At 28.1% G+C, this 18,405-nt stretch overlaps 3 protein-coding genes across 4 annotated transcripts; 2 read left to right on the top strand and 1 right to left on the bottom strand.

Moving 5' to 3' along the window:
- The first annotated feature begins 709 nt into the window (after window positions 1–709).
- Window positions 710–9,411, top strand: LOC113365339. Of its 2 annotated transcripts, none has more exons than XM_026606915.1 (6): window positions 710–973; window positions 1,044–1,294; window positions 1,802–2,261; window positions 3,285–3,564; window positions 3,641–3,758; window positions 9,097–9,411. In XM_026606915.1, exons 1-6 carry the CDS (start codon window positions 744–746, stop codon window positions 9,228–9,230), a joined length of 1,473 nt encoding a protein of 490 aa, XP_026462700.1. In that variant the 5' UTR covers window positions 710–743; the 3' UTR covers window positions 9,231–9,411. The 2 variants fall into 2 exon arrangements, with proteins under 2 accessions (XP_026462700.1, XP_026462701.1); XM_026606916.1 differs by having other exon boundaries at window positions 1,044–1,288; window positions 9,097–9,410.
- A 1,257-nt stretch (window positions 9,412–10,668) lies between these two features.
- Window positions 10,669–13,923, top strand: LOC113365340 (uridine diphosphate glucose pyrophosphatase-like). The gene is given in 4 exon segments (XM_026606918.1): window positions 10,669–10,996; window positions 10,999–11,091; window positions 12,485–12,695; window positions 13,701–13,923. Coding segments are annotated over 4 exon segments (624 nt in total). The 5' UTR covers window positions 10,669–10,899.
- Window positions 13,924–16,750: 2,827 nt separating this feature from the next.
- LOC113365341 (2-hydroxyacyl-CoA lyase 1-like) lies at window positions 16,751–18,054 on the bottom strand (the record flags this gene model as incomplete). Its single annotated transcript, XM_026606919.1, is given in 5 exon segments — window positions 16,751–16,970; window positions 17,232–17,367; window positions 17,370–17,399; window positions 17,402–17,464; window positions 17,862–18,054. Coding segments are annotated over 5 exon segments (642 nt in total), but the record flags the coding sequence as incomplete, so codon positions are not given.
- Between the last annotated feature and the right edge of the window lie 351 nt (window positions 18,055–18,405).

Genomic DNA, 18,405 nt, shown 5'->3' with positions numbered 1-18,405 from the left:
CATAGACAATGCGGAGTACGCTATGAGTACGCGTTTTTAGTATTCACACTTCACTCATATAAGTTGAGGCTACGTGTCGCGTGAGGCGCGACGAACGTTGAAAATGCCATCAATAGCCATAGATAAATAAGCATAATCAGCTGTCTTTTGGAAATATTTTTAAAATTTATGAACACATCGTATTCTAATATTGTCTAGGTATAAAAGTGTGTTCTTCAATGTCCACAAATTCATACAAAACATTTTTACTTGGTTCTAAAGGTTTTACACAATAATATCGTGTTGCATTTAAACGTCCGTTACGTAAATGTCCGAATCGGTGCCGGACGCAAAACGTTAATTAAGGATATAATTATAATTGTAATTATTTTAGATATTTTTAACTTGTAATCCTGAAATTTGTTAATGTAGCACTGAAGATGGGTCAAATCAAGACTCGAAACGTTTGCTACTACAATAAATAAGGCATCTTTTTTTACTAAATTTGTTAAAATATTGGATGGATGCCCAAGAACAACTTTATCATGATATGTATTAATATATCATATATTAATAATGAGCTTTCTATCTTTTTTTAATGCATACTTTAATTTTAATTTTTGCTGTTGGTACGTCGTTATTTTACATGTTTGTATATTGGTATACAGGTTGAGTAATTTTGTTCTGTCAAATTAACAGTTCAGTTCATATTGTTGTATTTATGGTTAAAACACGACATGCTAGTTTTTGTTTAAATATTTGAAATGAACACGACTATTTCTTTGAATCTTTCTCGCTTTTTTAACGATCAAAGAAGCTTTGTAAATTTGTATATTGATGAGAAATATGATACTATAAATGATTTGCGAAAACATATAAAACAGACTTTTGGCATAAAAAAGAGATTCTGTTTGTTGGTTGCTGACAATGTACCTCATCACTTTTTACCAAGAGCTGAGAGTATAAGAATTTTACAGGGAAGAAAAAATGTAATGTAAGTATTTTAGTATTTGAGTCTTTACTTTTATGTTTCTAATTTGCTTTTTATATTTTCAATAATTTAGAGTTGAGCCCGTAACTTTCAAAGAACCTACGCATATTAAAGAAAAAATAGACAAATATGCAGAGCAATTGGAAAACTTTGATGATGAAAGTATACTTGCTCGTGAAGATCTTGAAAATGAATGCGCTAAGATGTATGTTGAAAATGACCATACTGAAAGTGATAATAAAAAGAGGTCTTCGCAAAAAAAATCAAGTTATGGAGATATCAAAGAAGGGCTATCTTGTAAAATAGCAGTTGATAAAGGTAAAGGTAAGGCTTAATTAGATTTGAATACACTGTAAATATTCAACCTCCATATTTTATGCAATATGGAGAATGTAAATTGGTTAACATATTTAATATCTATAAAAACTGATCAATTATTAATGTAAGTAACAAAGTAGAGCTTAAATTTTTTAATGTCCCGCAGGGTAAGTTATTATTGTTCAAAGATCATAATGATAGTATTATGCTATTCTATTCTATTTATGGTTTATTTTTCTCTTTTTTTCTAAGCAAATTTATGAAAGAAAATTTCATTTTCTTCCACTAGCTTTCTTTTAGCCTAGCAAATATAATACTCATTATTTAAACAACAGTTTCAGCGGTTAGATTTTTGTTGGTTAAATGCAAATGTTCTGGTTTGTTTATATCTAAATGATTTTATTTAATGTGCTTCATGCAATAAAACATTCATGTTTCATTTACAATTGCGTAAGCTGTATGGAATTTTATAAACCATAGGTATTTTTGATATCTTTTTATTTGCACTTGCAGATGCAAAAAATACTTCAACAAAGCTTAATGCACAGACTAATAATCTTCTTTTAACCGAAAATGAAGACTGTAATATGTTAGAATATGCTGTTGATGGGAATAAAGATAGTAAAACTGAAGAACAGAATTTTCAGATTTTAACACCTCACAAGGAACTAAATAAACTTGAAACTTCTACAAACTTTAGTCATATGTCTGCTAAACCAAATATTATTATACAGTCTGTTGAGAAAGTACATTATCTTTTAAATAAAACTAATGAACTTGTTAACAGTACTGAAAAAGATTCAAGATTCAACCTGAATTCGTCTCGCATAACAACTCGTGCAAGAAAACGAGTTAGAAGAAATAAGTCTAAACTTATTACTTTCGATGCCGATAAAATCAATGATGCAGACAATTTAGCACAGAGTTTTAGTTCAAATTTAGTTGCTGCAAAATCTACACCAAACCATATTAGGTAAAGTAGTATTTTTATATATTATTTAGTATGCATCTAATTATTAATGTATTATATACAGTCGGTCAAGTAAGAGCGTGGCCGTGTTAATTTATAAAAATAATTATTTTATGAAACTTTATTATTTATATATGCATTGTATACATTACAAGCAATGATGCAATTCGGTCAATATGTGTCCAGTCACCACCGGAGTTGACAATTGGCTGGAATCTCCGACGCATGCTTTTTACTAATTTACCGGATTATTCTAATCTGACGGCTCGTATTTTAATTTAACGGCTCGATAAGAGCAGTACATGCTCATATAGAACGTTCATCAGTAAAAATGACATTTTCAAAATCTCTATCATTATTTTCATGTGCCCAAGCGGTCAAGAAGACATGTTTTTCAGTCGTCAGAGGCTTCCCCATTGTGTTGCGCCATTTCAGATCATGAATACGAAGAATGGTTCAGATAGTTTTGTAGATATTTTTGTGGATATTTCTAAATATTTTGCCATTAATTTTGCTCATCCTTGCTGCAGCGTTAAAGCAGGATTCCGCAAAAACACATTCACTGTTTTTTTTTTCTTTTTTTTATTTGAACCACGTTCTGATAAATCATCAACATTTTTAGCAACTTTATATAGGTATCCAATTCTGTACAAATTCTTTCAACTTTCTCATATGTTTAGCAGCAGCTGATTGCGACATTTGGGGACATTTTCGGTGGATGCAAAAGGGCGCAGCCTCGTAGCGCGACGCGTAACTTAGCACTCATGGCGTTTAATATGATTTTTTCTCAAAAGATCAACGACAACTAAATCTTTGTTGACAATGCATCAAGGACAAAGCTTCACTTTATTGGCTCACGAAATAATTAGACCGAAATCTTTCATTAACTGTCGTTAAAGTCGGCCACGCTCTTACTTGACTGACTGTATGTATGTATATATAGATATATGAATGTAACGCTTGTATTGCATTACAAACACATGATGTGCATTTGGTTATTTGCATGCAATTCCCTATAATTTTTAGATTCACAGAAGATTTAACAATTTCACATAATGATTCTGCTTTAACCAATGAGGCATCACTTGATATTAGTATGAATGATGCTTATTCATCAGATATAGTTACCAAAGCTAAAGTTATTAATAATTGTCAAACTATTGAAAATTGTGAACTAAACCAAACAAATGATGATGTGGCTTCAAAAAACGCGTGGGAGTTATTATATGAACAGTTTCAGCATGATCCTGATAAATATGCTTCTTTGAAGCAATTACCAGTGGTTGGAGATATAATCGCTTGCAAGGTTTGTTCATGAAATTTGATGATGTATACAATTTTGGAATAATTAAAATTAATGAAATAAATTTTCACCATTTCAGGTTTTAAGAATGACTAGTACGTATGAACCAGAATTGTCATCTTATATTTTTGCATTAGTTGTACAAGTAAATGCTGCAGAGTGTTTTCAGAATTCTGATTTAAAACTCGAAATTTTAGGTAAATAATATATATATATATAAGAAACTCGAAATTTTATATAAATTATATATATATACATATATAGATATAAATAAATATATATATATATATATACATATATATAAATACTAGATATAGATATAGATAAAATATAAATAAAATATATATATATATAGATACATATATAGATAAATAAATATATATAGATATAATATATATATATATATATAGATATATATATATCTCTATATATATATATATATATATATATATATATATATACGAGGTGTGTTCAAAAAGTACCCGGAATTACTAATAATTAAATTTCGCGGGTCTGGAGTGTCTGATTGTCAAAATTTTTTTTTTATTGTGTTGGTATACATGCCCCTAAAGTATGATGAAATTTTCAGCTATATTCACTGTTTACTTTGTCTGTGGTAGTCGCTAAGGTTCGACGTGTTTTTTTGAGCTCGGCGATTTTTACAATGGAAGAATTGAAAAGTCAAAGAATTTGTATTAAATTTTGCGTAAAAAATGAAATAAAGTGTTGCAAAGTGCAAAAATTCACCAGATATGGCTCCGTGTGACTTTTTCCTATTCCCAAAGTTGAAGAGACCCATGAAAGGACGGCGGTTTTCCTCGATTGAAGAAAATCGCTGAGAGTGCTCAAGGACATATCAAAAAGTGAATATCAAGGGTGCTTCGAAAATTGGAAAAAACGCTGGCATAAGTGTATTATATCTGGGGGGGACTACTTTGAAGGGGACCACATTAATGTAGACGAATAAATAAATATTTTTTTGAAAAAAACGAAAATTCCGGGTACTTTTTGAACAGACCTCGTATATATATATATATATATATATATATATATATATATATGATTTAGTAGTTAATTTTGATGTTGAAATATATGAGTGAGTTCTTGAGGGCGATACATCAAACAAAGAAAAGGCAAAGATTTATAAAATAATCTTTAATTCCAAACGTTTCGACATTCAATTTAATGTCATCATCAGTGGATATTGAACATGGTATTTTATATCTAAAAATGTGTACACATCACAGAATTTTGCACTAACATTGATACAACTAACCAGTCGATAATCATGAATTTTTTTAGTAAGAAAAGGCACAGAACATTTAAAACTAAATAACCATACATTTAATTTTTATGACGCAAAGGTTCTTCATCACGAGTCGAAAGTCTCACAAAGGCGTTTTTCAGAATCGGCACTATAACGCACACTCGCACAGCGCGTCATACGGATGTCCAGATACGAACACATGTGTTTTTTCTCAAAATTTTGACCTCAGGTTTTTACAAAACTTTATTCTTGTCTAGCCTGCCTCGGAACACGAGTGCTCACGTATAATATTCTATTTGTTAATTACTTTTTTATTTTTTATTCTTTATAAAAAAAAAAATTACTGACATTTGGTGCTTGTTTCCAATTATTAATTTTTAAAAGCTGTATTAATATGTGTAAGTGATAATCTAAGAAATTCAAGTTTGTAATGTTTTTCATTTTTTAATTTAAGGCTCAGATATAATTATTCTGTCTCTTTAGTTAAACCTTTTCTTTTTACTATTGCTTATGTATATTCCATTTTTAACGTTACTTTCTGTTTTTTTAAAATTGTAGAACCACTGACGATGACGTAGAATTTTACGCCGAAACGTATGGAAAAATAAAGATGTTTTAAAAAATCTTTACTTTATTTATATTTTTTACTTGATGTTACGCCCTCCAAGAAATCAATCATACATTTCAACATCAAATTTAAACACTAAACATACATATATATATATATATATATATATATATATATATATATATATATATATATATATATATGACCGTTAACCGTCGAACCGTGCGGACGTGTTTTTTGAAGTGTCGTAATGTCTCTGACACAATTAAATATTCCGGAATCGGATTCCAAAAAAACCTACAACTGCTGTGAAACAAAACCTTCTGCAAGTGTGGGTGTTTGTAAGAACTGTGGCAAAATTTACCATGTGAGTTGTGCAACAAGAAAAGGTTTCAAATTCATTGTTGGAAATTTGATACAGTGCTGTGAGGTGAGCAGTGAAGTGTCGAGTGACAAACATATGGATACTATTAAAAACTTAAAACAAACAATTACCGACAAAAATACTATAATAAACGATAAAATGACAATAATAAAGGATAAGGAATACATAATTCAGAATCTTGAAGAAAAAATTAAGATGCTCCAATTATTAAAGCCAAATGAAAAGAAAAAAGAAGTTTCGTCAGCTGTACCCAATATTGATAGTGATACTGAGAAAGCAGCATTCAAGAAGCTTAAACATAAATCTACCAATAAAAACAGTGCCAATGCTAATAAGGTGTCAAAAGAACAGGTGAGTGTTGCAGTAGCAACTGCTTTAATGGAATTAGAAAAGCATAGAAGCGAAACATTCCGAGATGCGGTTGCCAACACGGAGCTGCCTACTAAATCGACCCAAGCTGAACAACAATCAATTAAAGCAAATGACGATGGAAACTGGACTTTGGTCCAGAAAAAAAGTCGCCGAAACGAAAAAACAAAGCCATAGAAGGAACAAATGTGAGCACTACACTCGCAGGAGTTGTGAGGAAGGCCCACTTTCATGTGTTCCGCCTGGCACCGGAAACATCGACGGAAACTCTAAAAAATTATTTAAATGAGAAAAACTTCAAAAATATTGAATGTGAGAAAATGGCTTCAAAACATCCGAAAACATATGCCTCTTTCAAGGTCTCCGTTGCAGAGAGTGAATTGGAAAGAATAAAATCTCCGGATGTTTGGCCAAAAGGAGTCTGTGTGGACCGTTTTTTATTCCATTTGGGAGAAATAACGAAGAAAAATTGTTAAGCTGGTTTAATATATAATGTCCTTGAACATTCAATGTTTATCCAATAAAACGAAGGCATTAACAAAAGTTGTCCATGACAATAAAATAAACATTTTTTGTTTATGTGAACATTGGCTTGGCAACGAGCAAATCGACCTGTATACGTGATTTTCGGCTAGTCAGCTCATTCTGCCGTAGTATACATATGCACGGAGGTGTTGCTATTTACTGTCGGAAAGAGATAGAATGTTGCGTCGAGATTGAATGAAAGCATCCCAATGAATGGAAATTTAAAAGCAGGAATTATTTCAACGCGACAGTCAAAGAACATCTTCTAGATAAACCTATTTATACAATAAATGAATTCTTTAATCTAAGTTAATTGTTAATTGTCATTAGGTTAATCTTGAGTTGTTCATAAATATCATTGATATTACTATAGTTATATAATAATATTGTGATAATAATAATAATAATAATTGTAATGACGTAAATTGTAATTATTGAATTTAAATAAAGTATCTATCTATCTATCTATCTATCTATATATATATATAATATGAACATTTTCGAACTTCTTTGCTCCCAAGGGCTCAAATTCTTCTATATTGATAAAAAAAATTCTCTAAAAGTTTTAGCTCTTAATATTAACTTTTAGATAGTGCGCAATTCAATCAAAGCTTCTTATGGAAATAGCATGGAAAAAAATTCGAAAATTTTAAAGATGTTAGCGACAAATGAATTAAAAGTGACAATTCGTGTAATCTTTTATTGAAAATTCCACGCTCTACAAAACAGGTTTTTTATAATTTTTTTCGTAGGGCGTAGAATTTTGAACTAAAACTCATTCATTTGTTTGCTAAGTTATATCTAAAGAACATTTTTTAAATTTTTGAACATTTTTCCATGCTATTTCTATACAAAACTTAGAGGATTTTTTTTATCAATTTGGAAGCATTTGAGCCCCTGAGAGCAAGGAAATTCGAAAATGTCCATATTAAGAACCACCCTAATATATATATATATATATATATATATATATATATATATATATATATATATGTTACGGTAAATGTGCATATTTCGGTGGATGTGCACATTTACCGGCTCATTTGGCGAATGTGAGTTCAACTCGCGCATGTGAAATACTAATTTATATATTTATATTTATATATTATTTTAGTCATATGCATATTATTATCCATTATTTATTATTCACTATTAACTATTCACTATTTATCAATTAACAATTTATCTATTAACTATGAACTATTAACTATTTAATTAATAACTATTAACTATTTAACCATTAACTATTACCTATTTAACTATTCTTAATTCACTATTTAATAATAACTATTCACTATTTGCTATTATCTATTCACTATTTACTATTAACTATTCAGTTATCACTATTCACTATTCACTAATTTACTATTGAAATATTTACTATTAACTATTAACTATTCATTATTCTTTATTTACTATTAACTATTTAGTTATCACTATTCACTATTTACTATTAACTATTCAGTTATCACTATTCACTATTTACTATTAACTATTCAGTTATTACTATTCACTATTAACTATTCAGTTATCACTATTCACTATTTACTATTAACTATTCAGTTATCACTATTCACCATTTACTATTAACTATTCAGTTATCACTATTCACTATTTACTATTAACTATTCAGTTATCACTATTTACTATTAACTATTCAGTTATCACTATTCACTATTTACTATATTAACGATTCAGTTATCACTATTCACTATTTTACTATTCAGTTATCACTATTCACTATTTTACTATTCAACTATTTACCTATTAACTATTCACTATTTGACTATTCAGTTATCACTATTCACTATTTACTATTAACTATTCACTATTTACAATTCATCTGTTTAACTATAAACTGTTAAACTATTTAGTTATTACTATTCACTATTCAATAATAACTATTTACTATTTACTATTCACCATTAACTATTTAACTATTTACTATTTAACTATTTACTTTTTAACTATTAACTAGTTACTTGAACTATTAACCATTTACCTAAAACTATTTACCTATAACTATTGAACTATTAACTATTCACTATTTAACTATTCTAAATTCATTATTTAATATTTTTCTAACAATTAACTATTAACTATTTACTAGTTAATATTAATTATTCACTATACACTATATTAAAACTTTACTATTCAATTATTTACTATTAACTATTTAGTGCGCATGCGCCAAATACGCAAGATGTTCATGAGACCGATCCAAGTACGCACGTACACCATTATTTTAAAGTGATTGTTTGAGAACTCCACATTCTCCTAGGTTTTGGGGAATGTGCACATTCACCAAGAGTGCACATTTACTGTAACATATATATACTGAATAGTGTATATATATATATATATATATATATACACATATATGTTTTATAAAACATTTAATTGAATTTATATTACTTTTAGAGGGAAAAGCGTTTTTGCAACAGCCACTAAGTGGAAAATTTGAATTACCTGATAGTGGTCAAGAGGATTCCGATAGCAATATGATTAACTTAAAGTGGCACAACATTTATGATCCGAAATTGATTTTGAAATGATTTTTTATTTTTTAAATAACTGGTCTTCATTTATAAGATTTTTTTTTGTTGGAAGAATTTTTATAATTGTTTTTATGTGTTATTAATATTGCAAGGAGTTCATTATTTATAAGGGCTACTATACCATTGATTTTTTCTATATTTTACAGCATTTAGAATAATATTGATGATTTTTACTAATTAACTAGAAGCATAAGACAAATTATCTTGGAAATAGCTGTTAATAAATTGCTATAACTCATCTCGAGAAGAATTGTATGAGTAAAATTAATATGTTAATTATTAATAAATTATAATTTAGAGAATTTTCTACATAATGTGTTTTTTGTGAAATAATGAGAATTCAAAAATGACTTATTACACAAAATTACTTTGTGAGTCTCTCAAGCATTTATTTTTTTTTGTTTCGCCTTTTTCTCATATTGTACAATTAATTTCACTCAAAGAAGTTTATATTTTCACCAGAAAATTTGAATTTCATGTTGTCTCAATGTTTTAAGTCAGTGTGATTCGTTTGAGACCAAAATTAAAAAAGGTGTATGTTTGCTGAATAATTAAAAACAAGCCGTTTTTTGCAATTAAAAGATAACTGCAAGTTTATTTGTCCACATTATAGCTAAAAAAGTTTGAATAAATTTTAAGAATTTAAATTATTAGGGTAAAGTGGTTCTAGGGTAAAGTGGTTGAATTAAAAAAAATCATTAAAGTTTGGCAAGATAAGAGCGCTTTTAGAAGATGCAAGCGCGTTTTTGTGTCCCATGCAATTACAATATTTTAAGTTTGTTTGCAAGATATGAATTGGAAATTCTACAGTTTTTAGTGAAAATGAAAACTTTATATTCGAAATAAACAGTTGAAGAATCTATCTAAAACACTAAATCCATAGACCTTGTAATAGATTATGAGATTTTTATGTATTTTAAGGTCTGCGACTAAATTTCAATTGAGGGCTAATTTTGATAATAATGATTTATTGATTGAATCAATTATCTACACGTGTTGGGAAGTTTATGCAGCTCGCTTTAAGGCAAAATGCCGCTTACACCTAGTAAATCTAAATTGTTTTTCAATATAATTATTCTTCAAAAATTTCAATTTTTAACAACAGGCGCGATATATATTATATATTTGATCTAAATGTATAGATATAGACTCTTTATGAGTCTATATAAAATATATGTCATTTACAATAAAATCGTAATAACACTATAAGTAAGTATGGGAGTTTATTAATAACTCTGAAGATGCACAAAATATTTAATATAAAACGTTCACGGCGGAAAGAGAAGAGAGCGAGCGATTTTTGTTGGCGCAAGGGTTGCAATATTGGATATTCTAGTGTAACTGCAAACTTGAACCATTAGTTGCGCACTTCACTTGCGTTGCCTGTGTGTTGCGTATACTCTTCTTTTATCTATGTTTAAGGGTTTGAGCGCGATTTATGCTTATTTATCTATGAATGCGGATTCACACTAGGAGCCAATGGTTAACGTCAATGTCAAATTGACGAAGTGAACTAATCTATTGTCCCATGTGCATGTACCACTAAACAATATAATGTGTGCATGTACCTAGGGAATATTCCTATTCCTATAATGTTTAAGGACGATCAAGTACTTTGTGGTTATATTGTTTAAGGTGAAAATTTTATTTATACCAGACATTACTCATGGAGAAAATATGTAACATTAAATTCGGGCCTTTGCCGGAAGATTCACCGTATGTCAAACCTGTTAGATTTTACTATAAGCAAAATGGAGTGGAAAGAATTGGGATTTATTGAAAGTTCATGATTCCGTTGCTGTTCTCATTCACAATGTGACAAGAAATTGCCTTGTAGTTGTAAGACAATTTAGACCAGGTAAACATACACTTTAGAAAATAGCTATTATATCTCCGTTACCTCATTATTGTTGTCATCTTCTATTTCATAAATTATGAAGGGTTTTAATTCATAACATAACAAATATAAACATACTTACATTTCATCTGCAAAGTTTAAACTTTAATGGTCTTTCATATATGCATCTGTCTACTGGCATTCTGGCAGTTAATGTATACATATGTTTATGTTAATGTATATATATATATATATATATATATATATATATATATATATATATATGTTCCTGTTACAAATGTATGTCTATTCTGTTTTTCATTTAGCAGGTTTACTATACTCCTGTGTTTCACCTTCTTCAGATGCACAGTGATTTATATGGTCAATATACTACCTTTCTTCTTCATAAAGATATACATATTTTTATAACATGATTTGTACATTTTTCTTACTTAGCAAGTGCTTTAAGAATAGTTCACCAGCTTCTAATATTGCAGTATGTTAAATGTGCACTTTGGATTTATCAATGTGACCCGAAGCAGAACACTATGAATTCTAGACATGAATGCAGCTTTTTTGTAATTTTCAGAGGATTTTTATATTCATGATGGCTTAGTATTTCTTACTGTCTTTTAATCTAGTAGATCTTATTCTCATTTTGCAGACGTGAGCTGCAACTGAGTTATTTGCATTTGTTTTATACCCTTTTGAATCGTTTATATAAAACAGCATTGCACATCTATTTCTCTTGCTGATGTTGATAATTTTAAAAATTAATTAAATCTATTTAAGCTAATTAAACTATAAGGAAGTTACTGTACATATTTAGTATATTGATCACAACTACTTTTAATCAGTTGTGTACTTTTATGTAAATACATGAAAACTTTTGTTACTTAATATGCATATGTTTAATATGGCACCTTTTATATGTATTTTATATGTAATAATTTACAAATAAAGTTGAGAAAATACTGAAAATAATCAACTAATAATTATTGATAATGTGGTTTTATTGCATTGTTATCATTACAAGTGTGCATTAAATTTCAAACAAATTTTCAAAGTTCCAAATAATTCAAATAGTCTCTAGATCACAATAAACTAATGCTAATTAAGTTATTGCATTTTGTCATAACCTGAAGAAAATACTGGATCAAATTCCAGGACAAATAATTGTCATGATTATTACTACAGAGTTTTGATTGCAATTCGTTATAATGCGTTATTGTAACATTTGCAATACAAACATAAAAAGTAAATTTTTTTAACAAATACTTAGTTTTATAATTAAATAAAAAACATGTTATTAGTTTTTTAAAATAAGAATGAATTAATTTACTGCTTCAGGTTTCAAAAAAACATAAACATAACTTGATGAGGAATCTGGAAATAAATTAGTATTATGTTTCAGCTGTGTATTACAATTGCATACCAGATGAAGATAGAAAAGGAGTAGTAATAGATACCACCAAATATCCTGCTGAATTAGGCATTACTCTAGAATTGTGTGCAGGTATTTGTGATAAAGATGCCAGTTGGGAACAAATTGCTAAAGAAGAAGTATTGGAAGAATGTGGTTACAATGTAAATGTAGAAAATTTACAAGAAATAATTCGATTTCGGTAAGTTAAATTTTTAGTATTCATTGCAATAAAATATGTATAAATGATATAATAGATGAGTTCAAAAGTTATAATTTTTATTACACTCTGAGTCAGATATTGGATTCATTTACAGTTTATATCGATTTAGCCTTTTACATTCATGATGCTATATAGTTGCCACAGTTTTTTTTCACTTTGCACTTGTATGTTATGCAACGACTTTGATATTTGTACATGTGTATAATTTTTTATTTTTATTTAGTTTTGTAACTAACACAATTGGTTATTGTTTGGTACATTTTGTAAACTTTTTTTTTTTGTTGAAATTTTTAATGTAAGCTAGTAATTTTGGATCACTGCAGAACATTCCCTATTATATTTTCTCCTATCTCCTTGATATGCAGCATGTTCTATTTTCTGTTACTTCTATAAATAGATGATTGAACAAAAAATAATAGTAATCAAATAATAAAAAGGTATACAAAAGCTTTATTGACTTGAAAATGATTGACATTGGAATATTGTTAATAATCCAAATTATTTTTTGTTCTAGGTTACCTATGTATACTGTTAGGAACTTGCTTTATTTTAATTTTATGAAGAAGTTTGTTTTGCCAGAAAATTCGATTTTTCTTTTCTGAATTCTGATTTTGATTTTGTTTCTTTTTCGGCGTTTTAAGTGATTCTGAATCATTTGATCCTAAATTTGAAAAAAGCATGTGTGTGCCAATTTTTTTTTTATGACTTTGATGAAATTTTGCATGACAATAGATTTTATGATTTGAACTTATATTAAAAATTAAGTATTTTTGTAAAATATTCAGAAATATTAGTATTAATTTATAATTGTTAAAGACTTTAAGACGCTCTCACTACACATTCAGAAGTTTTCAAGCAATGCGATTAGAGTCAATTCTTTTATTTACAGTCAGCTTTAGATTGTTTTAGTCGAGAAATATAACTGTAAAAAGTGAAATTCATGTCATTTACTGTATAATAGTTTCTTTTGAAAACATTTTTTAGATCTGGTGTCGGTACATCTGGCTCTGTAATTGCTATTTACTATTGTCAAGTTAAAGATGAGGATAAAGTAAGCACAGGTGGTGGCGTTGATGACGAAATTATTGAAGTTGTGGAATTAACAGTACCGCAAATTAAGAAAATGCTTTATGGAGATAAATTTATCAATAGTCCTGGCGCTTTTTTGTATGGTCTACAATGGTTCTTATATAATCTTGATAAATAATTACAATATTTATTGTAGAAGCATTTATTTTTATTTAATAATACATTTTGTATATAGTAGTTACTTTTATCATAAATGTAATTTATGTTAAACCTGCTTTATAATATGTTGCTATAAAATATATTATTTATTAGTTTTTATTGCAGTAATAATTTATTTGTTCTAAATGAACTTATAATTTTGTTAAATCATTGACTAGTCAGACTGTTGTAAGTAAATTTGTTGGTTTTGAAAAAGTATAATTAAAGCGATCAAAATTAAAAATGAAACATTTTAAAATATACATGTTAAAAATGGATGAACGTTCAGTATTTTACTGGAAAAAAATAAAACGGAGAAATCAAAATTAATGTTATTTTTCATAAACCTTTAAAACTCAACACACTCGGTTATGTGATTTTTTGCATGCATTTATTATTTCTCTTGTAACATGTAATAAGTTTGTTTAGTGATAGTAAAATATTTGATAATTTTCTAAAAAATTAAATTATCTTCAATATTTTATAACACTACCATGACACTACCATACTCTATGTAAACTTTGTGTGCTTTAAAATAGCAATTGAATGAAGAACATGTTTGCCTGCTTGATAAAAGTGTATATTAATACAAAAAATTTAAACATTGACTTCTGTCAAACAAATTCAATCAAGATATTTTGTTGAAGCTTCGTTTTTAATGAAATTAACAAACTTTCAAATCTTTTTACTTTAAACAAATGTTGAAGAACTTTGATAGTATTTCAATCAAATTAATTTACTATAGATAAAAGAAGAGTATAGAGCCATTTACTTTAAACAAATATTGATGAACATAAGTGGATTCATAGATAAAAGAAGAGTATATGAGGTATATGAGTGGATTCAAAGTTTCAGTTTCAACTTTCTGTTTTAATTTCGTGCTTCAAATTTTTCAAGCGCCGACGACCATCTTGCTAACTTCAGCTTGCTTCAGCTGTCAATGAGGTCGTTGCGAGTATTTTTCATATAAAAAATAAATCGTCAAATGTTCATAAAAAGCTACAAAAATGACTTTGTGTGGAAGTGCTTAGGTGTGCATTGAATTGTCATAATTTAAATTATATTTAAACATTTTATTTGCAGTGCTAATGTATTCTTTCTATATGCAATTATCAATAGTTTAATTTATGTGTTTTTGTAGGTTATACTTAAGTACTTCCGCTTTATATCTGTTGAAATAGAATTTTAAATTCACAAGAGTCTCTAATCATCTCTAATGTAAGTCGTGTGTCGTGTAAAGACTTTACTCGGTCAATTGCAAAATGTCGAATAGGCTTATAAAAAACAAAGTTATGTAGTGGTTTTAAAGTAGTGATTTTGTGTCAAGTATTTGGTATTTCTGGCAGATTAGAGGTGATTCATGTATTAGTTTTGTGTTCTGCTAGCTGCTGCAGAGGATTTCTAACAATGTAAGTGCAGGGCATGTTTTATACAAAGCGAGTCAAAGAAATATTTTTGATATTATATACAGGCATTTATCATACAACGTGTAATGCACCTGTACTGAATTAAAATGCTCCCTATCTTAAATAAACAAAAATGAAATAATTTTAAAAATCTTTGATTGAATATTTGAATATTGTTTGTCATCTTTAGTAAAACTATAATTTGAATAGAAATAAATAATAAGATATTACTTATAATTATTAAAAAAGGGATTTGTATTACATGCCACTTTTTGCATATAAAAATTAATTGGGAGATGCTGTGAGAACTTGTCCCTTTCATATCCGATATCCTTTATATATAAGATATATGAATCAAAGCAGCCGGGGTATATTTACTGAAATATTTTATGGCTCGTGAATTGTTAATATTTTACATACATTTATCTTCTGAAAATTATGTTTATATTTGAGTTTATAATTTATGTATCAACGATGAATCGAAAAGGAAATACTACTAAATTGAAAAATAGCAAATATTCCATAAATTATTGCAATAAGAACAAACTACTATGAAAAATTGCATCTTACATACCAAAACTTTTCCCACAACAAAGTTTATTCCTGAACAGATTAAGTTTGTTAGGTGAGGTACCACTGCATATTAGTTTTCTGAGCAAAATTGAGTGCATCCTATTTATAAGCTATTCTTCGCAATTTCAAAAATTTCCATATGCAGCAGGTTGATTTATGTAACTTATCTGAAGAGATAACTTTTTACAAGGAATTATATCATTTTTTTATGATTTTGCATTAAATTAGTTCCTTAATGTTGTAATTATTTGTTATAAATTTAAGTTGTTATAAAAAACGTTTCAATTATGTATATACCTTTCTGAGAGGGGATTCGTTTCTCACTATTTATGACCTTAAACCAGAAATTGTAAGTGTAATAGTACAGATATACATGTTCACATATATGTCTCCAACATCAAATAAATTGGTAGTGCAGTATTTTTATTTGTGTAAATATAATAAATTAAATTTGTAAATTATACTTAAATACGTCATTAGATAATGATTATTGCCCCGAACATGGGTTGGGTTAATCACTTATATTGAAATGCCTCATTATTTGAATCAAGATCTTAATTATCAATACAAACACCAACTGCAGAGATAACTTTCACATTCTAAATACTAACGGTAAAAACAACATCTGTGATTCAGATGATATTATTTAGATTTTAGATTTAGATTCAGATATGACACTGCTGTCATATGACACAAACTTATATATAGAAAAACAATATATTATTCCTGAGAATATGAAAAATATTTATCCATCAATAAAAAAATTACTTATCACCATTATCCAACAATGTTATATACATATATATATATAAATACTAAAATAGGTACTTATAACTTTGATTCTGTGAGCCAATTAAAACTTTGAGGTTTCCTATCAGCCGATGGATTTATCATGACGTTAATTACATTTGGTTTATCCACTGATTTTAGACTAATATTGAGTGCTTCTTGCAACTCTGGTATTGTTGTACAAAAGTGTCCCTTTTCATTAAAAAGTCCCATAATATTTTCATAATGAGTTTCAGCAGTCAGTGCTGAAGGAGGTGTTCTAAAAAAAAAAAATAATAATTTGCTAATATTTTTGTGTTCCTTATATTTGTTTCATAACTTGGTTTATTAATAAACTAATAATGTGCCCTTTAAATGTAATTTAATAAAAAAAAAAACTGATGAATAATATTTAAAAATGATAGGCATATGATGAACATATTGCAGATAGCTACATAAACCATTAACAAAATGACAACCGATTTTATTAATAAAAAAAATCCTTGCCAAAACTTACATTAATAACAATTTTATTACTTACGTTTGACTAATTTCACCAGAAGCCTGCATTATATTCATGGTATCTTTATCAAAACCACCATAAATGCCATTATTGTTAACAATAATTATAGTGATAGGTAATTTGTAGCGATACATTGTTTCCACCTCCATTCCGGAAAACCAAATGCTGAATCACCTTCGACGCAATCACTTTTTTTTCTGGCGCGTAATCTTTGCACCAAAATGCAGCAGCAATAGCAAATCCAGGTCCACCTAGCAATATTAATTCTAGTGTGAGTGAGTGTGAAATGTTCCTATACAATTGATTCATGTTATGTTAAGGTTGCTAAAAGTAATAAAAACGTAAACTAAATATAAGTTCAATGAATAAATATTAGAAATGCTTATGAAAACTTTTAAATATACTTATCAATTTTCCAATCATTTATAATTAGAGTTTTAGCACCTGTAAAGTAAGCTGTCACAAAAAATATAAATTTTTGGTAGTACTGTATACACATATATGTATGTATTTCTACATACTATTCATAGTCATACATACTATATATGCATACAAATTGATAGGATTTAATTAGTGACATATTCAAATATGGATCAGTTTTTTTTTTTTTTAACTTGTTTTCAAATATTCGAAACAGTCAGACAACATACCCCATAGTTCCAAAAGTGCCAGCATCCAATCTGTGCCTTGGTAATATATTTGGCAGCATCGATCTGCCTATATCCATTGTGTTTGCCCCTTCACTGATAATCATGCAATCTTTTGGCAATATTTCTTGTATATGGTGAAAAACAGTATAGTAATTTAATGGAACGCTGGTGTCTGAAGATAATTTCTGAAGAAAAAACAACGAAATAAATGTTTATAACACTATTTTCTGTAAATGAGTGGGGTATTTGAATTCAAAAAACAATGTTCTTAATGTTTTTAAATGTGTTTCTATATTTAACTAAATCTTAGGTCCTATTTATTCATCATTCTGGTATCCTGGAAGTGCTTATAAGATTCACATTAGATACTTATAAGATTCAAACATTTCTGACAGTCTATTTTGTTTCTATAAGTGAATTGGACTCTACTAGTGGAAACATGCTCTCAGGCAAGTAATTTGGGATGATTTTTTTTATTTTATAGTCATTTAGAAAAAAGTGATGTTGTTAAACATTGCTTTATTTATATTATTATATTTATA

Source organism: Ctenocephalides felis, unplaced genomic scaffold (genome assembly GCF_003426905.1).
Source record: "Ctenocephalides felis isolate EL2017-DRISC unplaced genomic scaffold, ASM342690v1 CF-g0.4_SCAFFOLD_00906, whole genome shotgun sequence".
NCBI lineage: Eukaryota > Metazoa > Arthropoda > Insecta > Siphonaptera > Pulicidae > Ctenocephalides > Ctenocephalides felis.
The sequence above is the reverse complement of the archived record's forward strand: the minus strand, read 5'-3'. Positions and strand labels throughout refer to the sequence as shown.